Below are 14,283 nucleotides of genomic sequence, written 5' to 3'. Positions count from 1 at the left end.
AGCCAGAAGTTGCATCAATTTGGAGTGACTCTCAGTCAGCTATATGTTTGTCCAAGAACAATGTGTTTCATGAAAGGACTAAACACATTGGAGTCAAGTACCACTTCATCAGAGATATAATCGAAGCGTGAGAGGTTGAGGTACAGAAGATTCATACTTCTATTAATCCTGCCGATATGCTTACAAAAGGCATTCCTGTTCCTAAGTTTGAGGCAGCTTTAGAGTTTCTAAAGCTGTACAGGTAAGAGGAGAATAAGCATTTAGCCGAAGGTTAGGTTCATGTAGTGCAGTTCATTAGAGGTTGATGAAAGTTGTATCAAGGTGGAGTGTTGTGATATTGGTTCTGATTCAACTTTGTGGATGGTTTAGTCACTTGGTTTTGATGAATTAATTCCGGTTATTGGGAGCTCGTTGAACCGGTGTGGAAGAAGTAAAGTAAAGTTTCTTTTCGCGAGAGAGGGTTTGCTGTTATAATCGGGTATAGGTATATATACTTGATATATCTCTTCTTCTTTTTTAATCGATTTATCTATCGCATTCTTGTAAAATGAGAGAGAGACTCCATTGTTGAGCTCACCTTTTGTACTTGTATCATCACCTTGATATAGTGGATTGCCGAACTGATTCGGCACATCGATTGCACTGAATTGGGTAAACAATTTCGTTGTGTGCTCCGTTTCTTTATCGTTTTCATTCTTTGATTGTTCTTGAGCTGTTTCACGATTCTTTGAGTGGATTGAGAGGTTTCGTTGATTGGATTGGAGTGCAAATCTAACAATAGATCGTAACATTAACCAATAATAAAAACAACTATGAATAGTAGTATACTGCAGTTAATTGTGTACGACGAATTATAGTGAAAACTGAAACGTGTAAGATATGTAGATGTGTAAGATTAAAACAAAACCTTTCAACTCAAGTCATGCTAATTTAGTCATAAAAATAATTTTTGTTCATGCAATTTAAAATAATTAAAATAAAGGTATAATCATATATTTTGACGTGTGATTTATTTGTGTAGGATGAAAGAAAGTCTGTAAATTTCATGCTTGGTATCCACTAATCTGTATGCTGATTAGCCAACAATTTTAGTATCTTAATTGTGGAACTAAAATTTCACTTTTTGGTTTTGGATAATGAAAGCATGAAATAAAGTTAAATATGTACGCGTTTTACAATCTCAACAAGTTAAACTAAGGTCACAACCGTTGGTAACAAACTCAGATTTCTATAAATATATACCACTTCTGTCTTCTTTGATCATAACCACAATTTGTCTAAAACACATAATATCAGAATTTATTGGTATTGTTAGTTTTCATTTCTATTGTCCTTAATCTTTATCTATGCTAAACAATAATGTTTCTTACGCCGTGGGAGCCTTTTGATGAAACAGAGTTTATTCAACATTTTGGGTTAGCTTCACTCAACCAAAGAGTTGTAAAACGTAATTATTTAACAGAGGAGGAACTAATCCATATTTGCTTGCACAGTTTCACTAAAGACTGTTTATGATACATTTAAGCGATCAATCTTTATTCTCTGCTTTTGTGTATTGTTCTTTTACTGTTTGGCTGAATTTTGTAATCATGTGACGTTACTATAACCAATAAATAACACTCTTGAGTCTGAATAGTATACTTTATAATAATAACATTACATCATTTTTAAATCCTAACATATGCCAAACAATCCTCAGCGAGTAACCGGATAAAAAAATAAATCAAGAAATTTGAAAGAATTGGTTACAAAATATTAGAGTGAAAACTGAAAACTTTTTATAAGTGAAAACGTGTTACTAATGTATATTTGAATTGAATTGATTTTGTGCATTGACGACTAGATGCGTACCATGAAAGAAAACCTTCGAAGTCACGTTATTTGCCACCAAATATCTCTGTTACTTTAGTCATATAAATTAGTAAGTATTGACGTGTGACATCTTTTTTTATTTTGAAATTGTGCACTGAAAAACTTTTTTTTTTTTGATAAAGAGGTGAAGGTGTTATCGATATTTTGACGTGTGATTCAATTGTATTCGAATAATTAAACTGTCAAAAACGTGTACGATGAAAAAGAGAAGATTTCACATTCTGTTATTCAATAAACTCGATGCTAATTTTAGTCAGCTTTTAGCGTGTTAATTAAACATTTCTCCTTTTGGGTTTAAATGTAAATTAAGGATGAAATATAAAGTAGATGTTATACGACCCAACAAGTGACCACCCAGTCACATGTCACAACGTTTCAGTAACAAACTCTGAGATATTTTGACGTATGATTCAATTGTATTGGAATAATTAAACTATTAAAAACGTGTACGATGAAACTATGAAAGAAAATATGTAACAATCCAATCAACTCTATGCTAATTTTAGTAAGCTTTTAGCGTGTGTAATAAACATTTCTTCTTTTTTGGGTTTAGATGTCAATTAAGGATGAAATATAAAGTAAAGATGTTATACGCGTTATACGACCCAACAAGTGACCACCCAGTCACAAGTCACAGCGTTTCAGTAACAACAAACTCAGAGATTCTCTTATAAATATCACATCTGCAGCGTGTTTAAGTCTTTATATCTCAAAACACATACATAATATCATTAGACAACAAAACAAGAATGGACAGTTCAAGTTTCGATTTCGAATCACTTCATGAAGATCTACTAATGCAGATTCTGTCATGGTTGCCTCTGAAATCCTTGGTGAAGTTCCTCATCGTCTCGAAGAAATGGGCATCTATTATCCTTGGGGAACAATTTCGAAAAATCTACTTGAGCCGATCGATGACAAGGCCTCGACTGATGTTCATGATCGAACGATATACATCACAGCCACCCAGTGCCGTGCCCAGATTTACGGGGGCTTAAGGCGAAATTGAAATTGAAAGTTTTTTTTAAAAAAAAATGTAAATAAAATAAATGTAAAAATCATTTTAAAACATAGAAATTATTGAAAACAAAACAATAATCTTTAAAAACTAAGATATAGTCTTTTTCCTTGTATTTAAATAATGTTTTCACCAAATTCTCATAATCTAAGTTCTTACTTAATTCTTTTCTTAAATATTTGATAGCAAACTGATTATGATTTCACAAACACAAAAAATATATGAAAGAATGGTGGGGGCTTGAGGCAAATGCCTTTTTTATTGCCCATAGGCACGGCTCTGCAGCCACCTGAACTTGATATGTCGTGGTTGAACTCTGTTTATCAAGAGGGAAGACTTATACCCGTATCACCTGACACTGAGGTGTTGTTTCACTCTGTTTATCAAGAGGAGAAACCATTGTTGTCGTCTGGTCAACAACAATTGCGTATTCCTATTGATATAATGGCTTGTCATTTTTCTCAGCCCATCCGAGGTTTGATCTGTCTTCAGTTAGGAACTAAGTTTGCGATTTTCAATCCGGGTGCGAAAAAGTTACGGAAGTTACCAGAGATCCAAGCACATGAAAATGCTTGGATAAAAAGTTTTCTCGGATACGATGAAGCTACGAATGTATTCAAGGTGTTATGTAGGACAAGCTTGATGATGTCAGGTCAAGAAACTAAGGAATATCATGTCTTGACGGTGGGATCGGTTGAAGATGAAGAACCTTGGAGAAGGATCACATGTAAGTATGATCATTCACCAGCTATTGAAGGACTATGGAAAGAAGGGGTTTTGTACTATGGAGCCAGGTTTAGTATTGACAAATCTCTGGTCGTCATGAGCTTCAATGTTAGGTCTGAACAGTTTAGTACCGTCATTGAATTTCCTGATGGATCTGCTCATAGCCGTTGGAATTTTGTGATTTATGATGGGAACATTGCCTTAGTGGATAACTCTGACTTTGACAATGATGTTGTGAATGAACCGGATGGGACTAAAGTTTTTCAGATATTTGTTTTGGATGAAACCGCACGGAAATGGCGGGGAGAGCGCATCAAGATTCATTGTTGGGAACAAAACGTTGGAGATATGGAACTTCATTTCAGAGGTACCATTGGAACAGGAAAACTTGTTTTCGCACATTACCATAACCGTTACGGCCGTGATCTCTTTGTGTTGTATTACGATACAGTCACAAAAATTATCAGAATGTTTAATATTGGAAATGGAAGAGTGGTTGGCGACTATGATGTTGTTCAAACGTTCTTGGATCATGTTGATAGTCTTTTCCTTATGTGAAGAACAACGATTTGGTCCACAAATGATTATCACAAACCCGTTGGTTGCTCTGTCTCTCAAGTCCTAGCTATTGTCGTTAATCTTTACTTATGCTAGAAAATAATGTTGTCTCTCTAGTAGTACTAGTCTTATTGGGATTGTTCCTTTTCATCTTTTTTTTTTTTTTGGTTTAGTTCCTTTTCATTTCTATTGACGTGTTAACTTTATTTATGCTAAATAATAATGTTTGTTCACAGTTCCAGATATATAATTAATAACGTTTCTTCTATACTCTGTTCCTCAAGCTATGTGAGCCTCTTTATAAAACAGAGTTATTCAACTTTTGGGTGTGAAACTTCTGATGCATGCATTCATGTGAAATTTATCATGCATTCATGAAATTTCTTCTATTTTTTCTAGATGTGAATTGAACAGAATTAAATTGGAATCCGCATCTTTATTCTCATGCATATGAAGTTTTTTTTTTGTTAAAGATCATGAATGCAGTTACAAATAATTAAATGTGAGTTATAGTAAGTTTTTAACATATGGAACATATGATTTCTCCTTTCGTTATAAGATTCAAGCATGAAATTTAATAAAGTTAGATTAAAGATTTATGTGTGTTACAAGACTCAACAAGTTACACTAAATTCTAAAGTCATAACGTTGGTAACAAAGCCTGAGATTTCTTTATAAATCACATCTGTGTTTTTTTTCCTAGAACACATAATACATACATTAGAGAAGAACAAAAAAAAAATGGAGAATTTAAACTTCGAAGCACTTCCTCAAGATGTACAAATGAAAATCATGTCACGGTTGCCTCTGAAATCATTGGTGACATTCATGATGCATATGCGTCTAGAAGAAATATGCATCTTTAATCCGCACAAAAGCATTCAAAGATCTTTACTTGCACCGGTCGATGACAAGGCCTCGAGTGTTGTTCGTCGCCCATGATGTAAGAATCCAGCGAAACAAAGCCGAAGCCTTGTTTCACTCTGTTTACCAAGAGGAGGAACCATTGTTGTCGTCTGGTCAACAACAGATACGCACCAACGAAGCAGAAGTACCACTTGATGAAGTTTCTCAACCCATCCGAGGTTTGATCTGTCTTCGAGGTGGTACTAATGTTGTGATTTGCAACCCAAGTGCGAAAAAGTTTCGGCGTTTACCTCAGATCCAAAGGCCTAACGGAGCATCCATAAGATGTTTTTTCGGATACGATGAATCTACGGATGTACTCAAGGTGTTATGTATTACACAGTTCGGAGATGGTAGGCGAACTAAGGAGTTTCATGTATACACGGTGACAAAGGGATCGGTTGAAGACTCTTCTTGGAGACGGATCACAAGTAACCATGATCATTCACCAGTTACTCAAAGACTATTCAAAGGAGGTTTCTTGCACTATGTAGCTCAGCCCAATAGTGACAAATATCTGGTAATGAGATTCAACGTGAGTACTGAAGATTTCACTATCATTGAAGTACATGACAGAGGCGAAACCTCTACAGTTAATGATCATCGTTGGAAATTGGTGAATTACAATGGGGAATTGCCTTGGTAGATGACTCTGTGTTAAAAAGTGGAATTGTCGATATATGGGACGACGATGGCATTGGATGTTACCATTGGAACAAGAGAACTTGTTTTTCGCACCATACCGTTGGTTAGAGGCACAAAAATTTGTGGTGTATTATAATACAGAGAAAGGGAAAATTTCTTTAGTATAATAGTGTAATATTCTTTTCCACTATAGAAAGTAACATTTGATTCGTAGAACAAAACGTTGCTAGAAGAAAAAACTAGTGCTCGGACTTTGGTTATTTCGGTGAATTCGGTTCGGTTAATTTGGTTTTCAGTTTTTTTTTTAGTTTTAAAAATTTACCGAATTGAACCAAAATATATTTCGGTTCGGTTATTTTGATTTCTCGGTTAATTTGGTTTTAAAGTTTCAAAACCGAAATTAACCGAAATTTGATTAAAAACATGAAAAAATCAGATTTTTCGGTTATTTAGAGATAATCTCGGTTTTTTCGGTTTTATTTCAAATATTTCGGTTTTTTCAGTTTCGGTTTTTCCAGGTGATTCGGTTATTTTAGGTATAAATGTCGGTTTTGTTAGATTTTTTCCTAAAAAATAAAAAATAATAAAAAAAGTTTAAAAACAAATAAAAAAAGTTTTCAGTTAACCGAAATAACCGAAATATTTCGGTTTTTTTGAAAATAAAATTGTACTGATCGGTTCAGCCATCATGACCGAAACCGAACCGAACACCAAAAATATCGGTTTGGTTCGGTTCGGTTATTTCGGTTCGGTTTAAAATAAGATTTCCAGCTATATTTCTATCTTATAAACGCCAAAAGAGTAACAGCCACCGACCTTATTAGTCTACTCTAAAGTAACGTTTTTTAATAAGACCGAACCATCTAAAGTCGCACTATCAGGACCATGACTCACACGACCTCAGCCTCAATAACAAACCGGGGTGGTCATAAGAGTTTCTCTTAGACAAGGCTTTGGAGAACCGAAAATGGTTGGTGGTGCTGGTATATGACATAAAATAGCTAAAGATTTGGATTTTTAATCATGACATTGCTTTTTGTTGCGATCAATTTTTACCATCTGCTTTTGTTTATTATTCTTTTACTCTTTGGCTGAGCTTTGTAACTCTCTGTGAAATTCTTTTACCAAGAATAATAGTTTACCTTTTGTTTTTTTATATAACAAATCATCTCTATATAATATCATACTTATGAGTAAATAACATTACGTCATTTTTATTTCAATTTTAAATCCTAACATAAACCCAAACAATCCTCAACGAGTAACCTGATTAAAAATAAATAAAGGAATTTAAAAGGATTGTCAAGTAAGTATCTTATGCGTATACGTGAAAACCTTTCTTTTAACAATTGTGTACAAAGAATAAAAGTGAAAAGTGAAAACTTTTAAGAAGAAGTTAAATTCTATATCTGAAATTATTTTTGTGCATTGACGATCGACTAGATTTTTACGATGAAAGAAAACCTTGCAAGTCACGCTTGGCTTGGCTACACCAAATCTCTGTGTTAGTCTAGTAATCGTCCTTCTCAAAAGACAAAACAGAATCAAAACAGAATTAAAGCGAAAACCTTTAGACAAATGTTAACTTGTTATCAATGTATTGGAATTAGAACTAAATTACTACTAAAACGTGTAAGATGAAAGCAAATTATCACTTTTCATGCATGGTATTTAGTAGTCTCTACGCTAATTGGCCAATTATTTTAGTAAGTTGTTAACGTGTGGAGCTAAACATTCTACTTTCGTTTTTTTTTTAGATGTAAAACATTTCATCATGATATGTAAATAAGGATGTACGCGTTTTTACGACTCAACAAGTAATCATCACCGCACTCACAAGTTACAACGTTGGTAACAAACTATGAGACTACTCTGTTATAAATACCACCGATGTGTGTTTAGTCTCTCTATATCTCAAAGCACAAAATATCATTACAAATACAAAGAAAGAAAAAAACAAGAATGGAGAAATCAAATTTCGAGTCACTTACTGAAGATCATCAAATGAATATTCTGTCACGGTTGCCTCTGAAGTCCTTGGTGAAGTTCCTCCTTGTCTCGAAGAAATGGGCATCCATGATCCGCTCTACGAAATTCAATGTTGATTACTTGAGCCGATCGATGACAAGGCCTCGAGTGATGTTCATGGTCCAACGTGATACATCACAGCCACCCGAACCTACGATGTTGTGGTTTGACACTATTTATAAAGAGCAAACCTTAACAACCGAACCACTTTACACTGAGGTGTTGTTTTACTCTGTTTACCAAGAGGAGGAACCATTGTTGTCTTCTGGACAACAACAGTTGCGTATTTCTCTACATTCAAAATATGGTGTTTCTCAGCCCATCCGAGGTTTGATCTGTCTTAGGTTAAAAACTAAGCTTGCGATTTGCAATCCGGGTACGAGAATGTTTCATACTTTACCGGAGATCCAAGCGCCTGAAGATTCTTACATAACAAGTTTTCTCGGATACGCTGAAGCTACAAATGTATTCAAGGTGTTATGCCTCACGCAGTTGAAGTCCCATGAACCATTAGGTGGAGCTTTGGAATATCTAGTCTTGACGGTGGAGCCCGGTCAAGAAGAATCTTGGAGATCGATCACATGTCCACATAAACATGCATGTGTTTCACTACAACTTGAAGGAATATGTAAAGGAGGGGTTTTGTACTATGGAGCTTATCGACTTCAACCCGATGAATCTCAGTCCAATAGTGACAAATTAGTGCTCATGAGCTTCAATGTGAGGTCTGAAGAGTTTGCCGTCATTAGGTATCCTGATTATGATTCTGATTATACAAATTGGAGATTTGTGTTTTACAAAGAGAAAATTGCCTTAGTTAATGACTCTGACTTTGACAAAGAAGATGTGAATGATGAACCGAACTTGGACAATGAAACTGTGAATGATGAACCGAATGGGACTAAAGTTTTTCATATAATTGTTTTGGATGAGAGTACGCAACAATGGGAGAGAACCCCCATAAAGATTCTTCACTGGGAAGAAGCTGTTGGAGCGAAGGAATTTTATTTCCAAGGTACCATTGGAGAAAACGAACTTGTTTTTGCACAATACTCTACCAAACGTGGCGGCCCTGACTACTGTGTGTTGTATTACAATACAAGAGAGTTTCAGAAGGTTTGAGATTCAAGGAGTGGTTGGCAATGACAAAACTGTTCGAACCTTCTTGGATCACGTTGATAGCCTTTACCTTATGTGAAGAACAAGAATTGGTCCGCTGATTATGATCAAAGACTCGTTGGTTGTTCCCTCTCTCAAAGTCCTATTGTCGCTAATTTCTTTACGTATGCTAAATAAATAAATAATAATGGTGTTCCTCTAGTGATAGGTCTTATTGGGATTGTTCGTTTTAATACCTATTGTCGTGTTGACCTTTAATTATGCTAAAATAATAATGTTCTTTCAGTTCAGATATTTTATAACTATTTTTCTAAACAATAATTCTATTTGTCGTGTTAATGTTGTGTTAATGTTTATTTGTGCTAAAGAATAATGTTCGTTCAAAGTTCAGATATGACTCTTTTTTAGTTCAAAAAAAAAAAGTACTGATGTTTCAATACTCTGTTTCTTAAGCTTGAAAGCCCATTCATAAAACAGAGTTATTCAACTTTTGGGTGTGAAATTTCTCATGCATTTATGAATAAAAAAAATTAAAAGAATTGGCAAGTAAGTTTGTATACGTATACGTGGAAACCAAACTACTAATAAACTTTTTTTAAAGTGAAAGCCTTTAAAAAAAAGTTATGAACTTGTTAATTGTGTTCGAAGAACCAAACTACTAAAACGTGTAAGATAAATGGAAATCTTTTTTAAAAAAGTAACTTTTTATTCTTTGGGAATTTCTTCAACCGTAATTAATGCATTGCTAATCTTCACTAAATTAGAATAGTCAGTAACAAAAGATATATATTGTCATCTTCTGCTAGTTGATCATACAACACGTGTCCTAATTCCTAAATGAATGTTTCTAATTCGAAATGTAGTGGAGGGCGATTTCTTCATAATTACGATGTCCCATAAGAGTTTTAGTTTCTAATTAGTGAAAGTATGAAACTAAATGCTCTCTAAACAAATCTCAGCATGGTTACGTTTTATTGTAAATTAATCTAGTTATATATTTACTTTTGTATTCATTCAAATACAAATAGTTAATTTACTAAGGAAGCCTTGAATGCAAATATTGAAGGAATTGAAGCCAATTTTCTAACCATGATTACTACGCTTTGTTTTTTTAATTCAACTTATTACATATATAATTTCATAAACTGAAATGCCTTAAAACGAACCATATGTGTGATCGATGTAAAACGTCGAAAGATGTAAATTATGCTGATAACTAATAAGTTATTGTCTCATGAGAGACAAAAAAAAAAAAGGTTTTTCTCATTAATTAGTACAATGATACTAAAAATAACATTAATGTAGTCAAAGTATTCTCATAAAAAACCCAATTAAGTAGTCAAAGTATTAAAAAAAATGGAGAGAAAAATCCTTTTCATGACATTTTCTTTTATTTTGGTTTGGTAAGTGTACTCGATCAGTCGAGCTCGTAGTCACAAGCACTGACCCATGCTTAAAATGCTACCAACAAGCCACTAGCGACAAGCACATTTTTATGACATTTTCTGCAACCATTGTTTTGGTATCACTTTCTCATCTAAGTTTTGCTATAGAAGAGAATAATCACAAATCATAAACAAAGAACGAGATTGATGCGGCGATCTATGCAGTTTCACTGAGTGCGGGCGACCATAATAGCAACATTCTTCACGTTATGATTGGGTTTTTGCCCTAATTATAAAAAATTGATGCTTCACGCCAATTAGCCGTGGGCAAATTATCTGAACTTGAATCCCAAATCCGAACTTGAACCGAACTAGAGTTTTGTGTAAAACCCGATCGGGTTTGGTACTGAGGTTCGGATACCCGATTGGGTTTAGATATTTATTCAAACCCGAAAATAAAACCCAAACTAGTCCGAATTAAATGTAAAAATGCATTTAGGGGAATCAAACCTAGTACGTGAAACATTTAATATTTATATATATACATATGTTTTTTTGTTTATGATTTGTTTGAGTTCGGGTATACCCGAAAAACCCGAATCCGAACGGATAACATTCAAATCTGACCCGTAAGTACAAAAGACTCGAATGGGTTCTATATGCCTAAACCCGAAAACCCAAAACGTGAACTCAGAATGCCCAGGGCGTCGCCAAATGTCGCGAAAAGTCGGTTCAATTTGCGCGGCCGATTTGTTTGCGCTCCAAAAGGGAAAATAATACAATTCTGGACCGATTTGTTGAACCGGTTTGATGAAATTACAATGCAAGAGACACGTGGCCGGCTTAGAAGCGAAATCATAACCGAAAACATAAAGTAGGAGGGGTTAAGAGAGACCAAAACGACGACACTGGTGGTGGTCTGGTTTTGGTTCGAGTCACGCGGTGGTAAAGCGACACTACAGGCGAACCAGAATGTTCAAGAAGGCCGTGGAGGCAAAGTCTCACCAGCGTCTCTCCGGCGCTGACCGGAAAAAACTCCGCCGCACTGTACGAAATAGGCTTCCCCTTCTAACCGATGAACTCCTCGACGCAATCCTTCCTCCCAAGGTCTGATTTTTCTTCTTTTTCCCCTTAGTTTTGGTATCGTTGTTGCCTGGGTAGATTACTTGGACTGTTTGATTCGTGTCATCTGATTGATTCTCTATCGGATTGTGCTATGATTTGATTCGTTTCGCTGTTTGCTTACTTTAGCCATTGATTGTTTCTGTCTAGGTCGAGATAACTCTTTCCAAGTTTCAGAATCGAGTCCATGTGTATAGTATCGAAGGTGGATGTCCCATGTTTTTTGATATCGATGGAAGAGGAACTGAGATATTCCCCACAGGTTTGCACTTTGCAGAAATTGTACTGATTCATCAAACACCTGGACATGTGATGAGTGGGATAGTTCAATCTGATTTAGCTGTATTTTGTTTTTTACTCTGTTGCAGTTTTTGCTCTCTGGGAGGCTCCTGAAATGTTACCTTCCTTTATGTTGAAAGGAGGTGAGGTTTCACGGTATGTTTTAGGCGGTGCAGATTTGATGTTCCCAGGTATATGGATCCCTTCCCAAGGCTTTCCCTCTTTCTCTGCCGGAGAAATATGGGCTGTCCAAGTTCCTGGAAATCCTGCACCTATTGCGGTAAGTCTCTTTATATTTTGCTAACCGATATAAGTTTTCTTAACGACACTGAAGTTTGTGTCTTGAGTGATGTTTTTGAAGGTTGGGTGTACCACAATGAGTAGTGAAGAAGCCCTTAAAGCAGGTTTGCGAGGGAAGGCTTTACGGATTACTCATTATTACCGTGACTTCCTTTGGTACATGAGATGCTGGCAACAGCTTGCTTTTTTCCTCTTCTTTTTTTTGTTATCTTTGAAAGAATTTAGTTTTTTTACATGCGGCAGATGTGTTTCACAGGGAATCAGCTGAGGGGCACTATGTTCCAAATGCTGGTTTTATGGAGAATGTTGTCATGGAGGATCCATCGTACCTTGCTTCTGGTTCAGTTGAAGAAATCTCAGACTCTTCAGCTGGTCCACAGACAAGCACAGAGATTGAAGATGAATCTGGTGATGTTAACAATATTGGGCCTTCAACCTCTGTTACGGATGCAAAGAATGATACTGAAGAACATTTGGTTGGGAGCATGAATGAGATGAACTTGACAGATGACGTTTCTGCTAATGAAGCAAATGCCGACAAGCAGAATATTCTCTCCCCTGAGGAGGTAGATGCCCTTCTTGACCAATGCCTTTTGCAAGCATTGCATACAACTCTAAAGGAGAAGGACCTTCCCATCCCAGGAAGTACTCTATGGTAAGAGCACTATTCAGATATTTTTGTTATATGGAAAGCCAACTATATTCTGGAATTGGGTTGGTATTGTACCTACTGATGTATGCTATCCCGCTTTACCTTGTTGGCTTTGACTATGATTGGGTTGTTTGTATTATGCTCTGATGCTCCGTTCGTGTTTGTGTTACTCTTGACTCCGTATATGACAAGCTAAACATTTGGAATTGTCTGTTTTATTCTCCTTTCTACGTTTGGCTTACATATGTTTTCCTGTGAGTGGTGCAGGGCAAATCATGTATTACCTTGTAGGCCATCTGGTCTCACACTTGACATTAAGAAGTCTTCCCATAAAAAGCTGTCAAAGTGGCTGCAGTCTAAAGCGTCTACTGGAATGGTCAGTTTCTTACTAATTTCTCTTGTCTTATGGTATTTCTTTTTGCTTGATTTTATGTTTTGATATAACAGGACTGTTAGTAGATGTTATTTGTAGATGATTAACTGCAAAAACTAGCAGGCTTATTAATTTAGGAAACTATTAGTAGCAAGTGTTGTAAACTGTATCTCCTTCAAAGTCTGTAACACATTGGTACATTTACATTTTCCCTGATATAAGCATAATTGCTAGTTGATTTGCTTTGGTGTCTTGATTGGCAACTACACTCTGTCACAATCTTTGAAATATATGCGCAGATATCTGTTAAAGAAGACAAGCATAAGAAGGAGATTATATTGATTTCAGTCAACCGCAGCCACCCAGATTACAAATCCTTCAAGCCAGAGAAGAAGAAAGCTGAAATCTCTGAGTCTCCTGGAGAGCGCTCCACAGCGCAACCTCAGTCAGAGAAAATGCTTGAAATCATAGAGGTCTATAAACCTAGCATACACAACAGTGCAATATTTGCATCAGTTGGGGAAGACAAAGGAAATCTGTACACAGCTTCCGAAGCCACTGATGTTGTGTTTAGATACATCGAGAAAGAAAATCTGGTAAAGCCAACAAACAAGACAATGGTAGTATTGGATGCGATACTATGCGATTCATTGTTCAAAGGAGCTATCAAAAAGGGATCAGCATATCCGTCAGAGATTCACAAAAAAGATGTTGGGTCGACGTTTGTAGGTAGAATGCAGCCTCATCACGTAGTGATGAGAGGAGGCGGTGAACCTGTGGTTCGTAAAGGAGCTATAAAGCCGGTTCAGATAATGACAGAACGAAGACAAGGTAACAAAAAAGTGACCAAGGTCACAGGGATGGAGACGTTCTTGATAGACCCAGACTTGTTTGGATCAGAACTGCAGAAGAAGTTTGCTTGCAGTACTTCAGTTGGAGAACTTCCAGGTACGAGTAAAAAATCTATATCCTTTTTGTTTTGTTCATCTCATCATCTTTGTAAATGATAAGTAACAATTTGAGAGATGATTGTTTTGTTGTGTGTGTTGCTTTCAGGTAAGAAAGGGTACGAGGTTCTGATTCAAGGAGGTGTGATTGATAATCTTGCGAGATACATGGTGGAACACTATGGAGTTCCAAAGAGATTCATTGAAGTTCTTGATAAGACTAGGAAGTGATTTTTTTTTTTCTGTTCTTTTTTGTGTTTAAACTTCTAATTTTATTTTATGGGTTTACACTTTACATTACTGACTCACTGACTCTTAAGATATGAATGAGAACAATAATGTTTTTTTTTTAA

At 35.7% G+C, this 14,283-nt stretch overlaps 2 protein-coding genes and 2 pseudogenes across 3 annotated transcripts; all 4 read left to right on the top strand.

Moving 5' to 3' along the window:
* The first annotated feature begins 2,508 nt into the window (after nt 1–2,508).
* On the top strand, nt 2,509–4,197 carry LOC104753778 (putative F-box protein At1g70970). The gene is made up of 2 exons (XM_019237787.2): nt 2,509–2,846; nt 3,176–4,197. The coding sequence occupies exons 1-2, from the start codon at nt 2,622–2,624 to the stop codon at nt 4,172–4,174; spliced, it is 1,224 nt and encodes a 407-aa protein (XP_019093332.2). The 5' UTR covers nt 2,509–2,621; the 3' UTR covers nt 4,175–4,197.
* A 718-nt stretch (nt 4,198–4,915) lies between these two features.
* Nucleotides 4,916–5,726, top strand: LOC104753776 (putative F-box protein At1g70960 pseudogene; annotated as a pseudogene).
* Nucleotides 5,727–7,637: 1,911 nt separating this feature from the next.
* LOC104750987 (putative F-box protein At1g70970 pseudogene) lies at nt 7,638–9,190 on the top strand (annotated as a pseudogene). Its single transcript, XR_015583713.1, has one exon. The product of XR_015583713.1 is annotated as a putative F-box protein At1g70970 pseudogene (transcript).
* Nucleotides 9,191–10,943: 1,753 nt separating this feature from the next.
* On the top strand, nt 10,944–14,283 carry LOC104750986 (uncharacterized). Its single transcript, XM_010472846.3, has 8 exons — nt 10,944–11,364; nt 11,530–11,641; nt 11,748–11,938; nt 12,020–12,114; nt 12,215–12,613; nt 12,878–12,986; nt 13,283–13,931; nt 14,040–14,283. The coding sequence occupies exons 1-8, from the start codon at nt 11,230–11,232 to the stop codon at nt 14,159–14,161; spliced, it is 1,812 nt and encodes a 603-aa protein (XP_010471148.2). The 5' UTR covers nt 10,944–11,229; the 3' UTR covers nt 14,162–14,283.

This window comes from Camelina sativa, chromosome 16 (genome assembly GCF_030686135.1).
Source record: "Camelina sativa cultivar CO46 ecotype springtype chromosome 16, ASM3068613v1".
Taxonomy (NCBI): Eukaryota; Viridiplantae; Streptophyta; class Magnoliopsida; order Brassicales; family Brassicaceae; genus Camelina; species Camelina sativa.
Note: the sequence above shows the minus strand (reverse complement) of the source record. Positions and strands in the feature narration are given on the sequence as shown.

Excerpts from the sequence above, each read along its gene's own strand:
- LOC104753778 (XM_019237787.2), top strand. The coding sequence starts at position 2,622 with ATGGACAGTTCAAGTTTCGATTTCGAATCACTTCATGAAGATCTACTA. Across the intron at positions 2,847-3,175 it reads CATCACAGCCACCCAGTGCC|CCACCTGAACTTGATATGTC; the intron begins GTGCCCAGATTT and ends ACGGCTCTGCAG.
- LOC104750986 (XM_010472846.3), top strand. The coding sequence starts at position 11,230 with ATGTTCAAGAAGGCCGTGGAGGCAAAGTCTCACCAGCGTCTCTCCGGC. Across the intron at positions 11,939-12,019 it reads GAAATCCTGCACCTATTGCG|GTTGGGTGTACCACAATGAG; the intron begins GTAAGTCTCTTT and ends ATGTTTTTGAAG. Across the intron at positions 12,987-13,282 it reads CTAAAGCGTCTACTGGAATG|ATATCTGTTAAAGAAGACAA; the intron begins GTCAGTTTCTTA and ends ATATATGCGCAG.